This window comes from Nerophis lumbriciformis, linkage group LG20 (assembly GCF_033978685.3).
Source record: "Nerophis lumbriciformis linkage group LG20, RoL_Nlum_v2.1, whole genome shotgun sequence".
Taxonomy (NCBI): Eukaryota; Metazoa; Chordata; class Actinopteri; order Syngnathiformes; family Syngnathidae; genus Nerophis; species Nerophis lumbriciformis.
This window is the reverse complement of record NC_084567.2, coordinates 18,661,188-18,686,154: the sequence shown is the minus strand read 5'-3', so window position 1 is coordinate 18,686,154 and position 24,967 is coordinate 18,661,188. Positions and strand designations below refer to the sequence as shown.

General features: G+C 39.3%; 1 protein-coding gene across 1 annotated transcript; it reads right to left on the bottom strand.

Moving 5' to 3' along the window:
• Positions 1 to 642: 642 nt before the first annotated feature.
• Positions 643 to 24,967, bottom strand: lg20h9orf85 (linkage group 20 C9orf85 homolog). The gene is made up of 4 exons (XM_061980564.1): positions 24,757 to 24,967; positions 18,931 to 19,037; positions 9,178 to 9,291; positions 643 to 2,637 (listed from the first exon to the last, which is right to left on the bottom strand). The coding sequence occupies exons 1-4, from the start codon at positions 24,856 to 24,858 to the stop codon at positions 2,397 to 2,399; spliced, it is 564 nt and encodes a 187-aa protein (XP_061836548.1). The 5' UTR covers positions 24,859 to 24,967; the 3' UTR covers positions 643 to 2,396.

The window sequence follows — 24,967 nt, the reverse complement described above, 5'->3', positions numbered from 1 at the left end:
TAATATATGGAAAAATATTTTCTCTCTCTAAAATTTAGTGGGTGCAGATTATATGCCGGTGCGCTCCATTTAATTCTGTCTAATTTAGGAATGCTGAAGAATATGAAGACATTATTTCATAAAAGTACTGTAGCAGTTTATAGTACATTCTACAAAAAGAGCCCCCACAAAACATAGGGTATTTCTAAATAAAATAACAGTGTAGCCTGCGTTGGGGACGTGTGAGTTTATTTTATCACTTCTCGTTTCGGCTCCTCAAACGTTGTATTGACACAATGCTCATCCTTTGAGGAACCATCAGTGGTTTATGTCACTGTCACCTGTATGCTAAGGACTTGGTAATACCAGAAATAGTACAATTGAGCCACATCCTGCTAAATGCGACAAAAAAAAAGATCATTGCCAAATAGGTCCAATAAATTAGTAGTACACTATAACCTCGATTTACCAACTCCTAATAGAAAACCTTTCAATTTAGGAACTTTTAGATTGGGACGAATATGCCCTAATTATGTGTCTGCGTGCGAACGCTTCATTCATTCATTCATTTTGTGTCATGTCTGCAGGCAAAAAAGCGGGGTGCAGCATTGTTGGGTGGCACTTGCTGAGCAGTACACTATTAGTCACTTCTCAGCGCTTTAGCATGTGTGCTTTGTCTGTGGTTTTTAATGCCTTTTGACAAGTAATGTCCATTTTGCTAACTCAATGAGTCCCAAAAAATACAACAGACCATCGTGGAAAGAAGGAGGGAATCGCTGTGGAGACTATCTGCAAGGAATACATTTATAGGGCTCTCAAGTACGGAAGAATGGGCGAAGCAGGTTTTGTACCACAGCAAGATTTAATTGTGATGGGACCAGACATTTCTGGAAAAGGATGCCAAAGCAGACTTATTGCACAGAGGGAGAAAAGAGTCGCCTCTCATTCAGCGGCGCCTTTTTCAAGCGCTCACACACACGTGGCCCCCTTACCTCCGATCCTACCCTTCTCTCCCTCTGTCCACTCCTTTCTCGTCAGCTCCTCCTTTGCCGATGTTAATGTAAGCGGGTTTTACGTTTTTAAATTTTATTTTCGTGGTTTCTGATCTTGGTGAAGACACTAAAGGAACTTCTGTGAGTGTGTGGCTTGTTGTTGTTTTGTCTTGTTAAAGAGAACATTGATCCATCACTTCCTTGTTATGTTTGTGCGATATACAGTACTCTATATCACTTTATACTGTGTTCAAAGTGTACAAACCTTCACTAAAATATGCCTTTTGTCCAGGCTGGAACCCATTATTCATATTTACATTGTTTCTTATGGAGAATTTTGCTTCATTATAAAAACTTTTCTATTTACGAACCCTGTTCAAAAACTTAAACGGAGGTTCCACTGCATTAAAAGAATGTGTACTGTATATTTACTGTATTGGAAGAACTGTAGATGATTCTAATGAAGTGTCCAGCACGTGTACCGTATTTTTCGGATTACAAGTCGCTCCGGAGTATACGTCGCACCGGCCGAAAATGCATAATAAAGAAGGAAAAAAACATACCGGTATATACGTCGCACTTGAGTATAAGTCACATTTTGGGGGAAAATTTATTTGATAAAATCCAACACCAAGAATAGACATTTGAAAGGCAATTTAAAATAAATAAAGAATAGTGAACAACAGGCTGAATAAGTGTACGTTATATGACGCACAAATTACCAACTGAGAACGTGCCTGGCATGTTAACGTTACATATTATGGTAAGAGTCATTCAAATAACTATAACATATAGAACATTCTATACGTTTACCAAACAATCTGTCACTCCTGATCGCTAAATCCGATGAAATCTTCTTCCTCGTTGTCGCTCCTGGTATGCGCCGCTTCCTTTCTTTCTGCTGCTTGATCGCGGTTTTCTGCTGCATATTTCACTACGTCCAGCTTGTAATCTGCAGTATATGATTTCCTTTTCAGTGCCATTTTTGTTCAGCCCTTCTCAGTTTTTATAAGTTACCGCCAATGTAGAAATGATCCATTTTAATAGCTACGGACATAGCAGCAGTTAGCATCCAATGACCCACAATGCACTTCTGCTGTGACCCGCCCCCGCCAAATTCTTATTGGTTGACGTGTGTGTGTGACGATTGCTGACATTTGCTTCGTCTCACGCGAATGAGATAAATAATATTTGATATTTTACGGTAATGTGTTAATAATTTCACACATAAGTCGCTCCGGAGTATATGTCGCACCCCCGGCCAAACTATGAAAAAAACTGCGACTTATAATCCGAAAAATACGGTACATGTTTTATGTTCTGCAACATGTATGATCCAACATCGCCATTGCTGACAGTGGAACCACATTTCTGCATGCCTACCAAATCACATCCATGCCCAAGGGTCCACCCGTCCAGTTAGCGTTACTCTGTAACATTCACTCTGGACATATCGGGAAGTGGAACGCACTTGTTGTGTGTCCCCTTTGGTGTTGCATTACTGTCACAGTCGTCATCATCCTCAAGATCACCAAAGTCCTCCTCATCATCCTCGTCATAATCCTCATCACTGTCCAAGGTACCCACGTCCTTCTTTCTGCACGTTGTGCCTCCGTCTTTGAGGTCTTCCTGTTCCTTTTCTTCTTGGTCCAAATGCGAGTTAACTCTGCACAAGAGGCAGAAAAACATGTCCGTGGTAAATGATTGTAACATTCATCTTGGTTGTCGTTTCCTTGACCAAATTTGGATGTGTTGGGAAAAAACATTGCAAATGCAAATAGTAACTTGTCTATGGCAAATCCAACTATTATCCAACTATATCCAATTAGCTTGTGAAGGACATAATGTCATGGCTGACTTGAGTTTCCAATCATTTCTGCAACTCTTTATTTTTTTGTGATAGAGTGATTGGAGCACATACTTGTTTGTCACAAAAAAACTTTCATGAAGTTTGGTTCTTTTATGAATTTATTATGGGTCTACTGAAAATGTGACCAAATCTGCTGTGTCAAAAGTATACATACAGCAATGTTAATAATTGCTTACATGTCCCTTTCACTGCAATAAGGCGCTTTTGGTAGCCATCCACAAGCTTTTGGCAAGCTTCTTGTTGGATTTTTGACCACTCCTCTTCACAAAATCGGTGCAGTTCAGCTAAATGTGTTGGTTTTCTGACATGGACTTGTTTCTTCAGCATTGTCCAAATGTTCTCAATGGGGTTTTAGTCAGGACTTTGGGAAGGCCATTCTAAAACCTTAATTCTAGCGGTATAGCTCGGTTGGTAGAGCGGCCGTGCCAGCAACTTGAGGGTTGCAGGTTCGATCCCCGCTTCCGCCATCCTAGTCACTGCCGTTGTGTCCTTGGGCAAGACACTTTACCCACCTGCTCCCAGTGCCACCCACACTGGTTTAAAAATGTAACTTAGATATTGGGTTTCACAATGTAAAGCGCTTTGAGTCACTTGAGAAAAGCGCTATATAAATATAATTCACTTCACTTCACATTTAGCCATTCCTTTACCACTTTTGACGTGTGCTTGGGGTCATTGTCCTTTTGGAACACCCAACTGCGCCCAAGACCCAACCTCCGGGCTAATGATTTTAGGTTGTCCTGAAGAATTTGGAGGTAATCCTCCTTTTTCATTGTCCCTTTACTCTCTGTAAAGCACCAGTTGCATTGGCAGCAAAACAGGCCCAGAGAATATTACTACCACCACCATGCTTGACGGTAGGAATTGGTGTTCCTGGGATTAAAGGCCTCACCTTTTCTCTTCCAAACATATTGCTGGGTATTGTGGCCAAACAGCTCAATTTTTTTTTCATCTGATCACAGAACTTTCCTCCAGAAGGTGCTATCTTTAGACTTTAGACAAGCCTTAAGGTGTCGCTTTTGGAGCAAGGGCTTCCTTCTTGCATGGTAGCCTCTCAGTCCATGGCGATGCAAAACACGCTTGACTGTGGACACGGACACCTGTGTTCCAGCAGCTTCCAATTCATTGCAGACCTGCTTTTGGGTGGTTCTCGGTTGACTCTTGATCATCCTGACCAATTTTCTCTCAGCAGCAGGTGATAGCTTGCGTTTTCTTCCTGATCGTGGAAGTGATAAAACTCTGCCTTGCACTTTATACTTACGAACAATTTTCTGCACAGTTGATCTTGGGACATTAAGCAGCTTTGAAATGGCTCAAAATGACTTTCCTGACTTATTCAAGTCAATATTTTTTTTTTTCAGATCTGTGCTGAGTTCTTTTGACTTTCCCATTGTCACGTTTGTAACCGAGTCTAATGAATGCATCACATGAGCCATATTTAAATTGGCTCAGAGAAGTAAACAGGTGTCGTCAATCATTTCACTCATATGAAGTTAAGAGGCCATGCCATGAAGCTGAATTGATTGTAACTTTTCTACATCACCAAAATTGATAATGTATGTTGCTGTATGTATACTTTTGACCCAGCAGATTTGGTCACATTTTCAGTAGACTCATAATAAATTCATAAAAGAACCAAACTTCATAAATGTTTTTTGTGACAAACAAGTATGTGCTCCAATCACTCTATCACAAAAAATAAGAGTTGTAGAAATTATTGGAAACTCAAGACAGCAATGACATTGTGTCCTTCACAAGTGTATGAAAAACTTTTGACCATGACTGTAATTATATATATATATATATATATATATATATATATATATATATATAATTAACAATTATTATAATTGAATATTAAGAGTATCTGGAAGTTCGACTTCAACCTTGTTAACTTCCGTGACGACCTCCTTAAAGTTTTGCAATCAATCAGAAATATCAAGCAGCTTAAATGCGCCTAAAATGGATAAGTGTGAAGAGAGTTTTTTGCGTTTTTCCCATCATGCCTTACAATAGATTTAAATGGGTGTAATTCAGATTTTTTTTATGGTGTTTGGCTGTTTTTTATACTGTCCACAAAGTTCAGTGAGCAGGTTGTGTTATGTTTGGTATGTGTGACATGTTTGTTGACTTTTTGTGCTGGTTTAATTTTTTTTTCTGTGCCACAACCTATGGAAAGTTGTTGGGATTGGGTCATAGAGGTTAATGCTGTGCATATAGTCTCGGGAAAGTACACTCCATGGTCACTGGCCTGAATCACTCACATTGTCCACAAAATGGCAACAAATAAGCACCTATCAAACTGCCAGATATTTAAATATAATACTGTATGTAAATACCAGATTGCTTGTTGTACTCATGTTGTCTCGCGGACAGGCCGCAATTAACCCACGGGCCGTAGTTTGGACATCCCTGACTTAGAGGGAGTTTGGCTGAGTGCCTCCTGAATATCGGCCAGGGCCTAAATCTCAAAAACTTTTTGTATTTTTTCTCAATGTTTACAAAGTTTTTTGGACAAAGGAGGACTTTTGAGGGCAAAAACCAAATGATTTAAAAGAGTAGTGTTTTGTTTAGATATCGTGTACGATTAACTTTGTTTTGATCATTTGATCAATTGTTTGTAATAAAAGACAATAAGGAACGAGTTTGAATATAGAGTTGATCTTGTTGAACTGTCGATATCACTCATTATGAATTAATTGGAAATTTAACAGTTAATACATGTGATCTGTATCGACTGATATCACTCATGGATGATCGGTATCGGAATCGGCAACCCTGATCGAAACATCCCTAATAAAAGGGAATGGTGGATGATTAGGATATTTGGTATTCTGTGGTGTCAAAAAGAACCACAATGTACTCTAAATGATCACAAAACCGAAATAAAGTCCAAACAGTGAATTTTGTAAAGCATTCCACCGTAGCGCAAAGTGTCATCCGAACTCACAGACACCTCGCCGCCATTTTGTAAAGGCTCCTGACTGGGTGAAGAAGTCCAGTTATTTGCTGATGGCTACTTTTCTTCCTGTACTGGTAGATCACATCCATGAAATGACTCATTATTGCCCCCTTTGGAGACGCTGGTGGATTGTCTGCGGTAAAACATGCCGCTGGTGGTAAACTCATCGATAACCAAATTAGTTGGCAACTATTTCAATAATGGATTTTAAATATTTATTTGTGGCAGCACTACACTAATTTAGTCACTCTATACATTATTGTCTTGTCAGCAATTCATGCATTATAGCTTTGTTTAAAATATATATATATATATATATATATATATAGGCACTTTTATTTGCAGCATATGCATTTTATGGAAGGTAAAATAAGGTGTATAACTGTATGTGGGCTTTTTTATGATGTGTGTTATTCTCTGTATTATGTGTTGTACTCGTCAATGTTATTTTCAAATTTTTTAACATTTATAGTTTATTAACACAATTAGTTTTCTTCCATTAGGTGGTGTCAAATGAAGGTGGAGAGATGGAAATTAGCTGATAATGTCAATAATCATAATCATTGTCCTGAAACCAATAAATAAAAAAAGAAAACAGATTGCGACTCATGTCCACAAGATGGCAGCGTTATCAATGAAAAAACCGAATTCCATCTGTCCCTTTATTTAGCGAAATTGTTTGTCAGCCATAACCACACCAAAACAATGTGTAAAATACTTTTATCTAGCAAAACTGGTCGTTGTCTACCGTACAAACTAAGCCAAAAGCAACTCTTTGTAATCTGTTACATCAACAGCAGCCGCTTGCTCTCTCTCTCACCTGCACCAACACATACACTATGGCAATTAGCCACTGATGCGTTTATGGCCACACAAAAAGTTGGACAACTCCAACACTACACGTAAAGTGTAAATTTCAGGTCGTTTTACTATGACTCCTCAATCAGTGTGCTTATTCTACTGTCATTTGTTAAGAATGTTATTTTTTGGATATTAATCATGAAATGATGTTACAGGACTACATAATTGCTAATAAAAATATTTATTTTACAGACAGAAAGTTAATAAACACTTCATCTCATGCAACATGTGAATGTTTTAAGGGGAACTAAATGTGATCTCTGAAAGGGGTACACAATCTTTCCAAAGCAGGACCCCCACCCAGGCATAAAATACTATAGTGCATAGCTGATTTAAAAAAAAAAACAATATCTAAGAGGGGCCAAATCACATATATTAGAAAATAATCTCTTGAAATTGACTAGTCACTTGATTATAATAATAAGACATTCAAATTGTTATGTCAGGTTTGAGACAAATGTGCTGCTGGTATGGCCACGTGTGCATATCTGTATTCCACTGAATGCTCAGGGTGTTTGTGCGTTTGCTCACACACATGAAAAATTAGAGGGAATATTGGTCCCTGCTATCACATGTTGATAAAAACATAACATTTACATAATAAAAATCAACTACAGGCTTCCCAAATGCTGTAATAAATTAAGCATGATGAGTTAACTTGAAACTGTTTAATGTTGCACTTTTTATATGTAGAAGAAAAGTTTTGTCATTTTATTTAATCTGAGCAACAATTTGAGGCAGTTTAATGTGGATTAACGTGGGCATAATTATTATAGTGTTCCCAATGTTAAAAGGATAAAGCCATTGTTTACAAATTTGGTAAATAAATAACCAAAAATGTATATTTTGTTGTTTTCTTACTGTACCGAAAATGAACCGAACCGTGACCTCTAAACCGAGGTACGTACCGAACCGAAATTTTTGTGTACCGTTAAACCCCTAGAGCATGGAATTGTCCAAAATGTTTTGGTATCCAGGAGCATTCAAAGTTCCTTTCACCGGAACTAAGGGGCCAAGCCCAACTCCTGAAAAACAACCCCACACCATAATTCCTCCTCCACCAAATTTCACACTTGGCACAATGCAGTCCGAAATGTACAGTTCTCCTAGCAACCTCCAAACCCAGACTCGTCCATCAGATTGCCAGATGGAAAAGCGTGACTCATCAGTCCAGAGAAGGCGTCTCCACTGCTCTAGAGTCCAATGGCTACGTGCTTTACACCACTGCATCAGACGCTTTGCATTGGACTTGGTGAATGGCTTGGATACAGCTGCTCAGCCATGGAAACCCATTCCATGAAGCTCTCTGCGTACTGTACGTGGGCTAATTGGAAGGTCACATGAAGTTTGGAGCTCTGTAGCAACTGACTGTGCAGAAAGTCGGCGACCTCTTTGCACTATGCGCTTCAGCATCCGCTAACCCCTCTGTCAGTTTACGTGGCCTACCACTTAGTGGCTGAGTTGCTGTTGTTCCCAAACTCTTCCATTTTCTTATAATAAAACCGACGGTTGACTTTTGAATATTTAGGAGCGAGGAAATTTCACGACTGGATTTGTTGCACAGGTGGCATCTTATGACAGTTCCACGCTGGAAATCACTGAGCTCCTGAGAGCGGCCTATTCTTTCACAAATGTTTGTATAAACAGTCTCCATGTCTAAGTGCTTGATTTTATACACCTGTGGCCGGTCCAGGTGATTAGAACACCTGATTCTGATCATTTGGATGGGTGGCTAAATACCTTTGGCAATATAGTAGTGTATGTTCAGTGTTTGCCATGACAAAAACATTTTTTTGTTTGTTTTAAAAAGGGCATAAAACAAACAAACAAACAAAAGACAAAAAAAAATAATAATAATAAAAATGTATAATCGACAGATAGATCTGAAGTTGATCTAGAGATTTAAGTGTTGAAAGTAAAACAATTTTTAAAGAAATCTATGACTTATTTTTAATTGTTATGAGTGGGGCCCTTTTGGCTCCCTGAGAATTTTAGTGGGTTTGTTTTTTTATAAAAACTGTCATTGCTCAGAAAGTAACAAATCAAAATCATTGTTGTTTTGAGTTATTGACTTATTTAAGCGTCCACACACCTCACATCAACTCTTCCACGTTCATATTTTGTGATTACCATAAAAAGAGTTTTCTTAAACACAAAAGGCATTAAGAAAATGTTTTAATATAAACAGATCGAACGCTGATCTAAATAATTTATGACCTTTTTTTTAATGTTTATGACTGAGACCCTTCTGGGTCTTTGGGACCAAACTTGAGGGAAGCACTAAAAGGTTAAAAAAAATCTACATTTTGTATTGCTTTTTAAAAATTTTAAATATCAAAATGGCCCCTGCAGGTTTTGATTTCTCAGTGTGCAGCCCTCAGTGGAAAAGGTTTGGACACCCCTGCTTTAAAGCGACAGCAAGTAATAGCAGCACAAATATTGCATTATTTACTAAATAAATCGTGATTGTGTAAAGTCAATAGGCAACAATTTACCATTAGTAGAGCACTTACGGGATGACAATGTCCTCTTTCTTTCCACATTTGCAGCACATGTCAAGCTGAAGGGAACATGGCTTACAAATGATGTGATACGCATCCTTCACCGTCTTCTGACAACATTTGATACTGAAATAGGAAAACATGCACGTTAGATGGTACAAAGCAGTGATTCTCAACCTGGGCTCCGTTTAGTGGTGCGCCAAAGAACCACCTACATATTCATACGCAGTGTTACTGTTCAAACTGTGTGTAATGTGACAGTGGCCCAAAATATGAAATATACTTGTTAAATAAAACCTCTGCCTTGCTCCAGAGTCCAATTGGGCTACTGTTTATTTACCTCATCGGTGCAGATTTAGGCTTATTTTGAAAGGTTTCGAGGCAAATATATAAGCAATCGTGAAAAAAATATTTAAAATGGAATGGAGTGGATTTTTACACTTGAGAAAAAAAAAACATTTTCAATGATTTAAAACATTTATTATCACCTAAAGGTTATTGCTAGCTCACTTCACTTGACAATCATGGTATTTAGAAAATAAAATATTGGAGGCACATCATGTCTTTACATCTGAGGGGTTCACAAATTAAACATTAACAAAGTTGGACTATTTGGTGCATCGCTAAGTAACGTATTTGATTGACATAACGAGTGCCATGCTGCTGTGATCATGATGCTAATGAGAAAAATAATAAGTTTGTTTGCAGTTGATTTCCTGCCACAAATATTAATCTCATCTACAATTCATGTTTAGAGTTTTTATGGTGTGAAGTTCATATTTTGTCTCATTATTTAGCTATAGATGTCCCTGTTGTTCAGCAATATTTGCTAGCGATATCAAGATTCAGCATTTACTGTTGGGCCTACCAGAGATGTATTCATCTATTTTATTAATACTAGTAAGGATATTTTCTTGATGCAAACATATCACCAAAGGCGCTATAATGTGGTCATCTAGGTCGAATAAAGCCCTTGGCTTTCCTGCACAACAACTACGTTTTTAGTTTCTGTTATGAAAATCGAGAAATAAAATACAGAAGACGCACTTTATCTACTTTTTACATATACACGCCGTAAGCGCGCAACGTGATGAATACCAATTATCCCAAACAACAACGTAACACAATGGCGTGGGGGAGGTCGGTATGTGAGCTTCGGTGCTAACACTACACTCACATTTTAACTTCATAGTAGCTTAAGACTATTCACTTCAGCAAAACTAAATGATAAAACCTACTGACGGATGGTTGGCAGGGCTCCAGGCATTATTTTTAATATGTGCAGTGAAGCCTGCTTCCTGCACTACTTACAAAGCCGCAAAATGGCGGGTGTATACGCAGGACGTGGCCGTATCAAATTTGGGGCAGGTTTTTTTCTTTGTGATGTCATGAAAGCTCAGAGTGTCAAAACCAACCGCTTTCGCTTTTCTTCTCGCACATGTTGAGCAAATACTGGAGGTGACGGATAGATTTGGTGATAAGGATGGGTAGGCTACCGTTCACATTTGAACCGATACGGTACCTGTACTCAACGGTACTAGTTTTCAGTACTTTTGATTGTTAATAAATGTAGATTTTTTTAGAGCAAAATTATATTTTTTAATGTAACATTTTTAAAAAAGCTGGTTATAACTGTGTCTTGTTTTCGGATTACATTTGTGTCATTTGCAATGCAGTTGCAATGCAGTTGCACTTCCAAGACTTAAGAGGGCAGTACTGTATAGGCTATCTATTGTATGTTGTATAACTCGGAAGTAACTTTTTCCATGAAGCTGAAAGTGTTATGATGTGCCCTACAAAGTGTTTATACTGTACGTATTGTACTTATTACACACTAGCTGTTTGATTGTAACATTCATCTTAGTTGTACTTTTCATTACCGACTCTGGAGGTGTTGAAATTGCCATGTAAAATCACTAATACTAATAGTACCTTGTAGGGTTGTACGGTCTACCAATACTAGTAAAGTAGCACGGTACTAATGAATTAAAAACGGTACTATGCTGCCACTGATAAATACCAGTACTTTTTCTTTTGATGGCGAGCAGTCGTCACGTAGTGACATTGCTGGTAATATGAGCATAGGTGAGTGTTTAGTCAACACACACACACACACACACAGCACTTACAAGCAGATTCAGCATGAAGACAGAAAATTAAGAATGGGCGCATTTTGACTTAAAATCGATAAAAGGTGGCGCTACAAACACTGAAGCTTTAAAAAGATAGCTTATTAGCGGCTAACATCCATCCGCAGTCGGCAGTGTTTTAGCTACTTCTAAATCACTAATCCTCGCCTCCATTTCAACAATAAACTATGTTTCTTACAAATATCATCCCTGCAGGAAGAGGAATAGCTTAACATGCTTCACTACACACCATAAGAGGATACACTAGCTAACCGCTAATAGCAAGCTAGCGCTCCGGAATGTAAACAAACTAGTGGATCTAAACAAGTATCGACTGTAACGATACCAAGTACAAGAGCCATACATAAACGATACTACAATGATTACGTTTGTATTTTTTATTATCACAAAATCTTTTGTCATTTTTTTATTGTTTATAAACCCAGGAAATACATCTCTGGACACAGGAAACCTTTCATTATGACCAATGTATGACCCTGTAACTACCGTATTTTCCGCACTATAAGGCGCACCTAAAAACCACAATTTTTCTCAAAAGCTGACAGTGCGCCTTATAACCCGGTGCGCTTTATTACGATTCATTTTCATAAAGTTTCGGTCTCGCAACTTCGGTAAACAGCCGCCATCTTTTTTCCCGGTAGAACAGGAAGCGCTTCTTCTTCTACGCAAGCAACCGCCAAGGAAAGCACCCGCCCCCATAGAACAGGAAGCGCTTCACCCGCCCCCGGAAGAAGAAGAAAAAACGCGCGGATATCACCGTACGTTTCATTTCCTGTTTACATCTGTAAAGACCACAAAATGGCTCCTACTAAGCGATCCGGTTCATAAAAAGACGCAATCTCTCCATCCGCACACGGATTACTACCGTATTTCACAGCTGATATTCCTGTGAACCGCACTGTGGAACGGGAGCACGTACGGTGAATATTCGCACCACAGGGAATGAGAAGTCATCCTTCACAGTGGTTCTAGCTTGCCATGCTAACTTCCACCCATGATGATATTCAAAAGGAAGACCTTGCCAAAAGAGACCTTTCCAGCCGGCGTCATCATAAAAGCTAACTCGAAGGGATGGATGGATGAAGAAAAGATGAGCGAGTGGTTAAGGGAAGTTTACGCGAAGAGGCCGGGTGGCTTTTTTCACACAGCTCCGAAGGCGAACACACCTTCACTAAGACGGGCAGATAGCGCCGGTCGACATACGCCAACATCTGCCAGTGGATCGTAAATGCCTGGGCAGATAGTTTCGGTCACAACTGTGGTCCGAGCTTTCCGGAAGGCAGGATTCACAGAACTGCTGCACAACAACAGCGACACTGAATCCGATGACTTCGACGAGGCGGAGCCGGCCATTTTTGGATCCCACGCTTGCGCAACTTTTCAATTCGGACACCGAAGACGAAGAATTCGAAGGATTTACGAATGAAGAATAACTTCAGAAGGTGAGCGCTATGTTTATTTTGTGTGTTGTGACATTAACGTTCGAGCAACATTATGTTGCTATTTATTGCTCTACACCATTTTGAATTTTACTATGTTTGTGATTGCACATTTGCGTACATTTTGGGACAGAGTTGTTAGAACGCTGGTTTTCAATATATTATTAAAGTTTGACTGAACTATCTGACTGTTTTTTTGACATTCACTTTAGCGCAGCGTTTTTTTGACATTCACTTTAGCGCAGCGTAGGCGCGGCTTATAGTCCAGGGCGGCTTATTGGTGGACAAAATTATGAAATATGTAATTCATAGAAGGTGCGGCTAATAATCCGGTGCGCCTTATAGTGCGGAAAATACGGTACTTGGTATTGGATTGATACCAAAAAGTGTGGTATCACCCAATACTTATGTAAAGCAACAAACAGAAGAATAAGTGATTATTACATTTTAACAGAAGTGTTGATAGAACATGTTAATATCGGCTTATTTTCCATTTTAACACTAAATGAACAAGTAGATTAATAATCTATTTTCTACCGCTTGTCCCTCATGGTTTTGACAAAATAATTAAATGAGAAAAGACACAATATGTTACTGCATATGTCAGCAGCCAAATTAGGAGCCTTTGGGTTGGGAACTGGGGGTTGAATCACCAAAAATGATTCCCGGGCGCGGCCACCGCTGCTGCCCACTGCTCCCCTCACCTCCCAGGGGGTGATCAAGGGTGATGGGTCAAATGCAGAGAATAATTTCGCCACACCTAGTGTGTGTGTGACAATCATTGGTACTTTAACTTTAACTTGTTTAACTTTGTTTGTTTACTTACTACTAAAACAGAAGTTGTATAGTATGATGACTATCTTATTTAATGACAAAATGTGTCTTTGATTGCAATAAGAAATATAGTTAATGTATCCCAACGTTTTCTGTTAAAAGAAAGCCAAAAATGATATTGTATTGTGGCCCCCTTTATTTTGAAAAATATCGAAATAACGGTACCAAAATATTTGTATCGGGACAACCCGAGTACCCAGTCTATGGCAAATCCAATGTAAATTAGCATCAATCTAGCACAATTTAAAGAGTGGAGTCTTACTTTATATTGGAGCGTTTCTACCAAGCATACTTGCTTTCTTGGTGTTGAAAATTGCAAAATTACTTACAGGGAGTTTGTCCGAGTCCGCCCTGAATTAGGGCTGGGTGATATGGCCTTTTATTAATATCTTGATATTTTTAGGCCATGTCACGATACACGATATGTATCTCGATATTTTGCCTTAGCCTTGAATGAACACTTGATGCATATAATCACAGCAGTATGATGATTATATGTGTCTACATTAAAACATTCTTGTTCATACTGCATTAATATACCGGTATGCTCATTTTAAACTTTCATGCAGAGAGGGAAATCACAACTAAGTCAATTTACCAAAACTGTATTTATTAAACAGTTATTAAGCAGTGGCACAAACATTCATGTCATTTCAAAACAGAAAGTGCAAGATTGTCAGAGACATTTTAAAACAAGCTATTAGTGCACTTTTGTGCATGATGTCACTAAGATGACATATCAAAACAAAATTAAATTAAAGTGCACTTTTTGTACAGAACGCCACTACAATAGTTAAAAACAAATAAATTGCACTTTTGTGCATGATGTAACACAAGATATTTCAATAAGTGTCACATAAAAATGAGCTGCATATCAAATTGTATGTGTCATACGGTGTTGATGTGGAAATAGTTGCTTCGGCATTTTGTTGGGTGTGGCACCGAACGGAGATGTTGACATGCAGAGTTTGAAGCACTCTTCATTCTCTAGTGGGTAACTTTTCAAATGATGCTACATATTAGCATTGTTGCTACTTTTTGTAGCAACACTTGTGCCGCATAAATGCTCAACATATTCCTGCTTGAAGCCAAACCACCGCCAGACGTTGGACCCTGTGCTGTTTTTCTTGGGAATTCATTCTTCCTCCATTTGTTACCAAATTTGCACCTTCTCTCTTTCGTATTACCACTCGCACCACACCGTTAGCATCACAGCTAACGTTACCATGTTGCTACCTGTTTGCTCCGTGGGAGCGTGTGACGTTGCTCACGTGACGTATGTACAAACCCCGTTTCCATATGAGTTGGGAAATTGTGTAGATGTAAATATAAACAGAATAAAATGATTTGCAAATCCTTTTCAACCCATATTCAATTGAATGCACTACAAAGACATGTTCAAACTCATAAACTTTTTTTTTTTTTTTTGCAAATAATAATTAACTTAGAATTTCATGGCTGCAACACCTGCCAAAGTAGTTGGGAAAGGGCATGTTCACCACTGTGTTACATAGCCTTTTCTTTTAACAACACTCAATAAACGATTGGAACCGAGGAAACTAATTGTTGAAGCTTTGAAAGTGGAATTCTTTCCCATTCTTGTTTTATGTAGAGCTTCAGTCGTTCAACAGTCCGGGATCTCCGCTGTCGTATTTTACGCTTCATAATGCGCCACACATTTTCGATGGGAGACAGGTCTGGACTGCAGGCAGGCCAGGAAAGTACCCGCACTCTTTTTTTTACGAAGCCACGCTGTTGTAACATGTGCTGAATGTGGCTTGGCATTGTCTTGCTGAAATAAGCAGGGGCCACCTTGAAAAAGACGGCGCTTAGATGGCAGCATATGTTGTTCCAAAACCTGTATGTACCTTTCAGCATTAAAGGGGAACATTATCACAATTTCAGAATTGTTAAAACCATTAAAAATCAGTTCCCAGTGGCTTATTATATTTTTCGAAGTTTTTTTCAAAATTTTACCCATCACGCAATATCCCTAAAAAAAGCTTCAAAGTGCCTGATTTTAACCATCGTTATAAACACCCGTCCCGTCCATTTTCCTGTGACGTCACATAGTGAAGCCAACACAAACAAACATGGCGGAAAGAACAGCAAGCTATAGCGACATTAGCTCGGATTCAGACTCGGATTTCAGCGGCTTAAGCGATTCAACAGATTACGAATGTATTGAAACGGATGGTTGTAGTGTGGAGGCAGGTAGCGAAAACGAAATTGAAGAAGAAACTGAAACTATTGAGCCATATCGGTTTGAACCGTATGCAAGCGAAAACGACGAAAACGACACGACAGCCAGCGACACGGGAGAAAGCGAGGACAAATGCGGCGATCGCCTTCTAACCAACGATTGGTATGCATTTGTTTGGCATTAAAGGAAACTAACAACTATGAACTAGGTTTACAGCATATGAAATACATTTGGCAACAACATGCACTTTGAGAGTGCAGACAGCCCAATTTTCATCAATTAATATATTCTGTAGACATACCCTCATTACCCATACCCTCTTTTCCTGAAAGCTGATCTGTCCAGTTTTGGAGTTGATGTCAGCAGGCCAGGGAAGCTAGGGTCGATAGGGGGTTTAGCTCGCTCGTCTGCGGGAACAAACTGCCGCCATTGCTTGCCGTGCTACCGAGGTCCTTTGTCCCTGAATTGCTCACACACTCCGGCAGATTCAATGGGGGTCTGGCGGCAGATTTCTTTGACTTTATCGTTGGAAATGCATCTGCTTTGAGTGTCGCAGGATATCCGCACATTCTTGCCATCTCTGTCGTAGCATAGCTTTCGTCGGTAAAGTGTGCGGAACAAACGTCCAATTTCTTGCCACTTTCGCATCTTTGGGCCACTGGTGCAACTTGAATTTGTCCCTGTTCGTGTTGTTACACCCTCCGACAACACACCGACGAGGCATGATGTCTTCAAGGTACGGAAAACAGTCGAAAAAACGGAAAATAACAGCTGATTTGACTCGGTGTTTGAGAAAATGGCGGATTGCTTCCCGATGTTGTAAGAAGGTGTGCTTGTTTTAAGTCTCTGTGAGAAGGAGAGACAGGAAAGAGTGGGAAACGCCTGCAGTGTAATGCCTGCAGCTAAAAGCAACTGTGTGAGAACGTATACTCGAGTATCACGAAATAGAGAGGGCTGGGCGATATATCGATACACTCGATATATCACGGGTTTGCCTCTGTGCGATATAGAAAATGATTATATCGTGATATCGGCGTATACGTTCTCACGCAGTTGCTTTTAGCTGTGGGCATTACACTACAGGCGTTTCTCACTCTTTCTAGTCTCTCCTTCTCACAGGGGCGTAAAACATGCACACCTTCTTACATACGTCACATACTGTCGCGCAGAGAGGTAGCAGCATGGCTAACGTTAGCTGAGGCAGGTGGTACAAGCGGAGCGGTGCGAGTGACAATACAAGAGAAGGTGCAAAACTGATCACAAATGGAGGAAGAACATTTAATGCCCAAAAAAACAGCACGGGGTCCATCATCTGGCGGTAGTTTGGCTTCAAGCGGGGAGATATTCAGCAGACAACAGTAATATGCAAAGTATGCAGCAGAAGCGTTGCTACAAAAGGTAGCAGCCAACGTTCCCTCTAAGGTGCGCGCCTGCGCAATTGCGCACTGCTCAAGCGTCCTCTGCGCACAGCAAATATATGCCGCGCACCAAATCAAATCCCATCTAAATTCTAAACAAAATAAACACATTTATTCTGTGTAATTTTGCAATACTACTCTGAGTGACAGTGACAACAAGCGGCCCTAACGGTGTTCATCAACACCGTTCAATTGAACACCGTTCAATTATTGTAACGTCTATCGAGATGCTTCGAGGACAGGAATTATATCGATCACTTTATTGAGCAAAACTGTTTATATTCGGCCATAACCACACCAAAAACATGAGTAAAACACTTCTATCTCGAAAAACGAGTCATTTTCTGCTGTACAAACCAGGCCAAAACCAACTTGTCATCTGTCACCAACACGCATACCACTAAGCCACTGGTGCGTTTATGGCCACACAAAAAGTCGGACAACTCAAACACCACACAAAGTTACACTATGACTCCTCAGTCAGTGTGCTTATTCTACTGTAATTTATTATTAATGTTAATTTATTGATATTAATCATGGAATGCTGTTACTAGAGAAAGTTACAGGAATGCACACTTCATCCTATGTTTACATTTCATTGTGCAACATGAGGATGTTTAAGAGCAACTAAATGTGATCTCTGAAAGGGGTACAAATGATTTCCAAAGCAGGACCCCCACACAGACATACTGTACAATACTAATCCATAGCTTATGAAAAACAAAATTTCTTTTATTTTCATTTCAAGTGGGCCAAATCACTAATATTACTAAATAATCTCATGAAAATGACTCCTCTCATTTGAGTGTTATTATAAAAGATTGGTTTGAGACAGGTGTGCTGCTGGTATTGCCACGTGTGAAGTTGCTCACATGTGCTCCACTGCATGCTCACGGAGTTTTTGTGTTTGCTCACACACATGAACAATTAGAGGGAACATTGGTAGCAGCACTACTAATTTGTTCTTTCATTTAAAAAGTCACCCGCGAGAGAATTAAGAGTGCTTGAAACTCTGCACGTTAACATCTCCGGCCGGTGCCACACCCAAAAAAATGCCGAAACAACCTGCACTGACAAATGAGCCTGACGTCTTCCATTTACAGATAAACACCATATGAAAAACATAGTCACAAACACAAGGAGATAACGTCCGCAGTAACTTATTACATAGCGAAGGACATGGCCCCATAAACATCATCTATGCAACATTTTGACCAGAGAACCACCATTACATGTTATGTAGACCACAAGGAAGTGATTTCAATTTAGAAAAATAATAATAATAGGACTACTTTAATGCGCCCTATTATATGCATCAAGTGTTCATTCAAGGCTGAGGCAAAATATCGAGATATATATCGTATATCGCGATATGGCCTAAAAATATTGAGATATTAATAAAAGCCAATATCGCCCAGCCCTACGATATAGTCATTTTCTATATCGCACAGAGACAAACCCGCGATATATCGAGTATATCAATATATCGCCCAGCCCTACCCTGAATGCTGTATGACTGTTTACGTGAGCCGGTGTTTAGTCTGCAACCGGACGTGACTTCACGCGCAACAAAAGTACTAAAATATGGCACTGTTTGATTTTACGTGAATCGATACCAGGGACTACTGCCGGAATTTGGTCAGTGTCTATTAGAGTACTCATCCTTAAGTAACACATTTTACTGCTGTTATGTTCAATGCATTTATTTAATTAGTCCTTACCATTTCCGGGGTTGTGTTAGAGACTTGTATTTGTTGTACTTCACTTTCCACTCGAGAACACCCTTGCAGTGTTGACAGAGTCCATCGTGGATCTTGGAGTTTGCCTTCTACATTTTAGAAATACATGGAAAAAAACGTGTGAGAAACCATACAATTGCAGCGACAAGATTAGGCACACAAACTGCACTTGGGGTGTCCAAACTGCGGCCCTTCATACATCACAATCTTGCCTGCAGGGAGATTTAATTAATTTTAAACGTCTAACAATTTTGACACTGATATTCTGTTGCCAACTAGTGGACAACATGAGTTTTACCTTTTACAAGCATGTTCGGTAACACACAATCACTGAGTACTTACAAGCAGACAGTGTGTAGACAGAAAAGGGAGAATGGACGCATCTTGGCTTAAAAACTGACGATAAAAAGGAAGTTATAACACTGAAACGTCCTCAGGAAGAGGTGCTTTAAAACATGACTAGCTAGCTAGCGGCTAACGTCCATCCGCTGTCGGCAGTGTTTTAGCGACTTCTAAATCACTAATACTCGCCTCCATGGCGACAAATAAAGTAAGTTTCTTACAAGTATCATCCCTGCAGGACGAGGAATAGCTAAACATGCAGTACCGTATTTTCCGCACTATAAGGCGCACCTAAAAACCACAAATTTTCTCAAAAGCTGACAGTGCGCCTTATAATCCGGTGCGCCTTATATATGGGTTAATATTAATATTAATTTTCATAAAGTTTAGGTCTCGCAACTACGGTAAACAGCCGCCATCTTTTTTCCCCATAGAAGAAGCGCGCGGTGCATGCTGGGATATGTGACGTTTCATTTCCATTTGTGTGTTTATGTAAAGACCCCAAAATGGCTCCTATTAAGTGTGTTGTCTGTCTAATTATAAATAATGCAGACGAGGCGTGTTAACTGAGTTCTCAACGTTTACTCACAGCGTGCTCATAACCACATTCTAACTGCCAGCACATACAACAACGCTTCTCAGGGCTACCGCGCATGCTCGTCACTATCGTTGCATGCTGGGTAGTGTAGTTGTTATATTTGCTAGCTCATAACATCACATTAAGAGACACGCTTACGCGCTTAATTCAATACTCGCCGTCATTCCGGGTGGATTGACAAAAGACCTCCAGCCGCTAGATATTGGTGTCAACAGGGCATTCGAAGCTAGACTGCTAACTGCGTGGGAACAATGGATGACCGAAGGCGAACACACCTTCACTAAGACAGGGAGACAGCGAGACGGATCCCACATTCGCCCAACTTTTCAATTCGGACACCGAAAGAGAAGAATTCGAGGGATTTATGAATGAAGAATAACTTCAGAAAGTGAGCGTTATGTTTATTTTGTGTGTTGTGACATTAACGTTCGAGCAACATTATGTTGCTATTGCTCTGCACTATTTTGAATTTTACTATGTTTGTGATTGCACATTTGCGTACATTTTGGGAGTGAACAGAGTTGTTAGAACGCTGGTTTTTAATATATTATTAAAGTTTGACTGACCTATCTGACTGTTTTTTTGACATTCCTTTAGCGCAGTTAGATGCGGCTTACAACACGGGGCGGCTTATAGGTGGACAAAGTTTTGAAATATGCCGTTCATTGAAGGCGCGGCTTATAACCCAGGGCGCCTTATGGTGCGGAAAATACGGTATATACAGTATATACACACACACACATATACAGGTATATATATACAGGTATATATATATACACTAGGGCTGCAACTAACGATTCATTTGATAATCGATTAATATGTCGATTATTACTTCGATTAATCGATTAATAATCGGATAAAAGAGACAAACTACATTTCTATCCTTTCCAGTATTTTATTGAAAAAAAAAACAGCATACTGGCGCCATGTTCTATCAACTTGCCAAATAAAACAAGGAAAATGTTACAAAAATGCACACTTTTGACACCCCTGCTATAGATAATAAAAAATTTAATCTGTTAAATCTATCGATAAAAAGCAGAGCCTGACGACGCATGCTCGTTTATCATAACTCTCTCGCTCTCTCTGTCTCTGCCCCTCCCTCACGAATGCTGCTTCGCGCACAACTTGTTTTGTTTTTAACCTTCTTAACCCTGAACGTATATTGAAAATACACACAACCTTAACTCAAAATGCCGGACATTTGAGGCATTTTAGAAACACCGCCCGGACAGCCCCGCAAAAGAGGACATGTCCGGTGAAAAGAGGACGTATGGTCAGGACCTAGCCCGGTCGCTGCTCACCGGACACGTCCTCTTTTGCTAGCATGCTAGCAGCTAACGGGATACGATAGACTGACCATACGTCCGCTTTTCACCGCACATGTCCTCATTTGCGGAGCTGTCAGGGCGGGGTTTCTTAAATGTCTCAAAGGTCCGGCATTTTGAGTATGGTTTACACAACGTGCAGTACGCTACTTAATATGTCCGTGTGGAAACTCGTTCGGCACACCTCTGCACCGAACCGAAACCCCCGTACGGAAACGGTTCGATACAAATACATGTACCGTTACACCCCTATTATTTTGATTACGGTATTGTTTCTCAGCTGTTTGTAAATGTTGCAGTTTATAAATAAAGGTTAAAAAAAAAAAGACACACACACACACACACACACACACACACACACACACACACACACACACACACACACACACACACACACACAGGTAAAAGCCAGTAAATTTGAATTTTTGAAAAACTTGATTTATTTCAGTAATTGCATTCAAAAGGTGTAACTTGTACATTATATTTATTCATTGCACACAGACTGATGCATTCAAATGTTTATTTCATTTAATTTTGATGATTTGAAGTGGCAACAAATGAAAATCCAAATTTCCGTGTGTTACAAAATTAGAATATTACTTAAGGCTAATACAAAAAAGGGATTTTTAGAAATGTTGGCCAACTGAAAAGTATGAAAATGAAAAATATGAGCATGTACAATACTCAATACTTGGTTGGAGCTCCTTTTGTGAGTAAAGTATTATGAGCACTTCAGATTAGTATTTACAGTATTATGAGTACCATTAGGTGAGTATTTACAGTATTATGAGTACTTCAGGTGAGTATTTGCAGTGCTATGTGTACCTTAGGTGAGTATTTACAGTATTAAGAGTACTTCGGGTAAGTATTTACAGTAATGAGTACTTCAGATTAGTATTTACAGTAAAACGAGTATCTCAGATGAGTATTTACAGTAGTATGAGTACTTCAGCTGTGTATTTTCAGTACTATGAGTACTTCAGGTGAGTATATACAGTAATATGAGTACTTCATGTGAGTACAGTATTATGAACACATCAGATTAGTATTTACAGTATTATGAGTACTTTTAGGTGAGTATTTACAGTATTGAGTACTTCAAGTGAGTATTTGCAGTATTATGAGTACCTCGGGTGAGTATTTACAGTTCTGTGAGTAATTCAGGTGAGTATTTATATTTACTGTGTTATGAGTACTTCAGGTGAGTATTTACAGTATTATAAGTACTCGGATGAGTATTTACAGTAATATGAGTCCTTCAGGTGAGTATTTACAGTATTATGAGTACTTCTGGTGACTATTTGCAGTGTTATGAGTACTTCTGGTGAGTATTTACTGTGTTATGAGTACTTCAGGTGAGTATTTGCAGTAATATGAGTACCTAAGGTGACTATTTACAGTATTATGAGTACTTCAGGTGAGTATTTACAGTAGTATGAGTACTTCAGGTGAGTATGTGCAGTGTTATGAGTAGTTCAGGTGAGTATTTGCAGTATTATAAGGACATCGGGTGAGTATTTACAGTAATATGAGTACTTCAGGTGTGTATTTACAGTAGTATGAGTACATCAGGTGAGTATTTACAGTAATATGAGTACAGTATTATGAGCACTTCAGATCAGTATTTACAGTTTTATAAGTACTTCAGGCGAGTATTTGCAGATATATGTGTACTTTTGGTGAGTATTTACAGTATTATGAGTACTTCAGGCATACTTGCCAACCTTGAGACCTCCGATGACATGGCACCCCAAACCATCACCCAACCATGCAAATTTTGCATTTCCTTTGGAAATCGAGGTCCCAGAGTCTGGAGGAAGACAGGAGAGGCACAGGATCCACGTTGCCTGAAGTCTAGTGTAAAGTTTCCACCATCAGTGATGGTTTGGGGTGCCATGTCATCTGCTGGTGTCGGTCCACTCTGTTTCCTGAGATCCAGGGTCAACGCAGCCGTCTACCAGCAAGTTTTAGAGCACTTCATGCTTCCTGCTGCTGACCTGCTCTATGGAGATGGAGATGTCAAGTTCCAACAGGACTTGGCGCCTGCACACAGCGCAAAATCTACCCGTGCCTGGTTTACGGACCATGGTATTTCTGTTCTAAATTGGCCCGCCAACTCCCCTGACCTTAGCCCCATAGAAAATCTGTGGGGTATTGTGAAAAGGAAGATGCAGAATGCCAGACCCAAAAACGCAGAAGAGTTGAAGGCCACTATCAGAGCAACCTGGGCTCTCATAAAACCTGAGCAGTGCCAGAAACTCATCGACTCCATGCCACGCCGCATTAACGCAGTAATTGAGGCAAAAGGAGCTCCAACCAAGTATTGAGTATTGTACATGCTCATATTTTTCATTTTCATACTTTTCAGTTGGCCAACATTTCTAAAAATCCCTTTTTTGTATTAGCCTTAAGTAATATTCTAATTTTGTGACACACGGAATTTTGGATTTTCATTTGTTGCCACTTCAAATTATCAAAATTAAATGAAATAAACATTTGAATGCATCAGTCTGTGTGCAATGAATAAATATAATGTACAAGTTACACCTTTTGAATGCAATTACTGAAATAAATCAAGTTTTTCAAAATATTCTAATTTACTGGCTTTTACCTGTGTGTGTGTGTGTGTATATATATATATATATATATATATATATATATATATATATATATATATATATATATGTGTGTGTGTGTGTGTGTGTGTGTGTGTGTGTGTGTGTGTGTGTGTGTGTGTGTGTATACATGTGTATATATTTTAGGGATGTCCCGATCCGATATTTGGATCGGATCGGCTGCCGATATTTGCCAAAAATTGCGTATCGGCAAGGCATGGGAAAATGCCGATCCAGATCCAGTTTAAAAAAAAACTCCGGTCCGTGTTTTCCAACACACCGATTCAAATAATACATTCCACTTTTCTGCTGCTCCGTAATTTCCGCTCCGCATTTTCCAGCACATATCGGTATCGGTAATTAAAGAGTTGGACAATATCGGAATATCGGCAAAAAGCCATTATCGGACATATAAATACATACTTAAATATACACACACACACACATATATACATATACATATATATATATATATATATATATATATATACACACACATATATACACACATGTATATATACATAACATAGACCACAATAACATCGTACCGTGGCCTTAATATCCACATAATATCGTTACATCCCTAATTAGATGCCGCTTTACTCTCTTTATGTCAAAATGTAAACACTATGATGCGGGGGACTGTTTGAATCTCAAAAACAAATGAACAAACGTATTTAATGGTCCGTTCATAAAGTTGAACACCTTTGAGAATGTTGCTGTTCAGCTTCTTGTAAGAGAACAGCAAGTGGTGCAAAAAGTACTGAAACGGTGAACATTCAAAAGTCTAGAGAAGGTGAAATTACGTTTAATGTAATATCCCCAACTGTTTGTGAGTAATGTATAATGTACTAGATGTGTTCTGAGAGCGACGACCATGCTAAAGCTACTCCGATACATGCTGGTCTCAGATCAGATGTCGTACCTTTACTTGTGTAGACGCTCCGTGTCGGTCATTCCTGTAGGCAGTGATGTTTTGATGCCTTTGTCGTCGCGATCGAGAAACGTTACCTTTTTGTGAACTCATTGCAATTGGTAAAAATAAAATAAAAGTTTAACTCCACGTGGAATACAACATGTTTTACCAACAACTTGTTTAAATATGGAGAGAACTGACCCCGGAAGTAATTACTCTT

What these genes read in the sequence shown, in the direction of transcription:
- lg20h9orf85 (XM_061980564.1), bottom strand. Translation starts at nt 24,858, where the DNA reads ATGAGTTCACAAAAAGGTAACGTTTCTCGATCGCGACGACAAAGGCAT. An exon ending in CTAACACAACCCCGGAAATG is followed by an intron (nt 9,292 to 18,930) that starts GTAAGGACTAAT and finishes TTCCTATTTCAG; the next exon opens with TATCAAATGTTGTCAGAAGA. An exon ending in AAAGAGGACATTGTCATCCC is followed by an intron (nt 2,638 to 9,177) that starts GTAAGTGCTCTA and finishes CCTCTTGTGCAG; the next exon opens with AGTTAACTCGCATTTGGACC.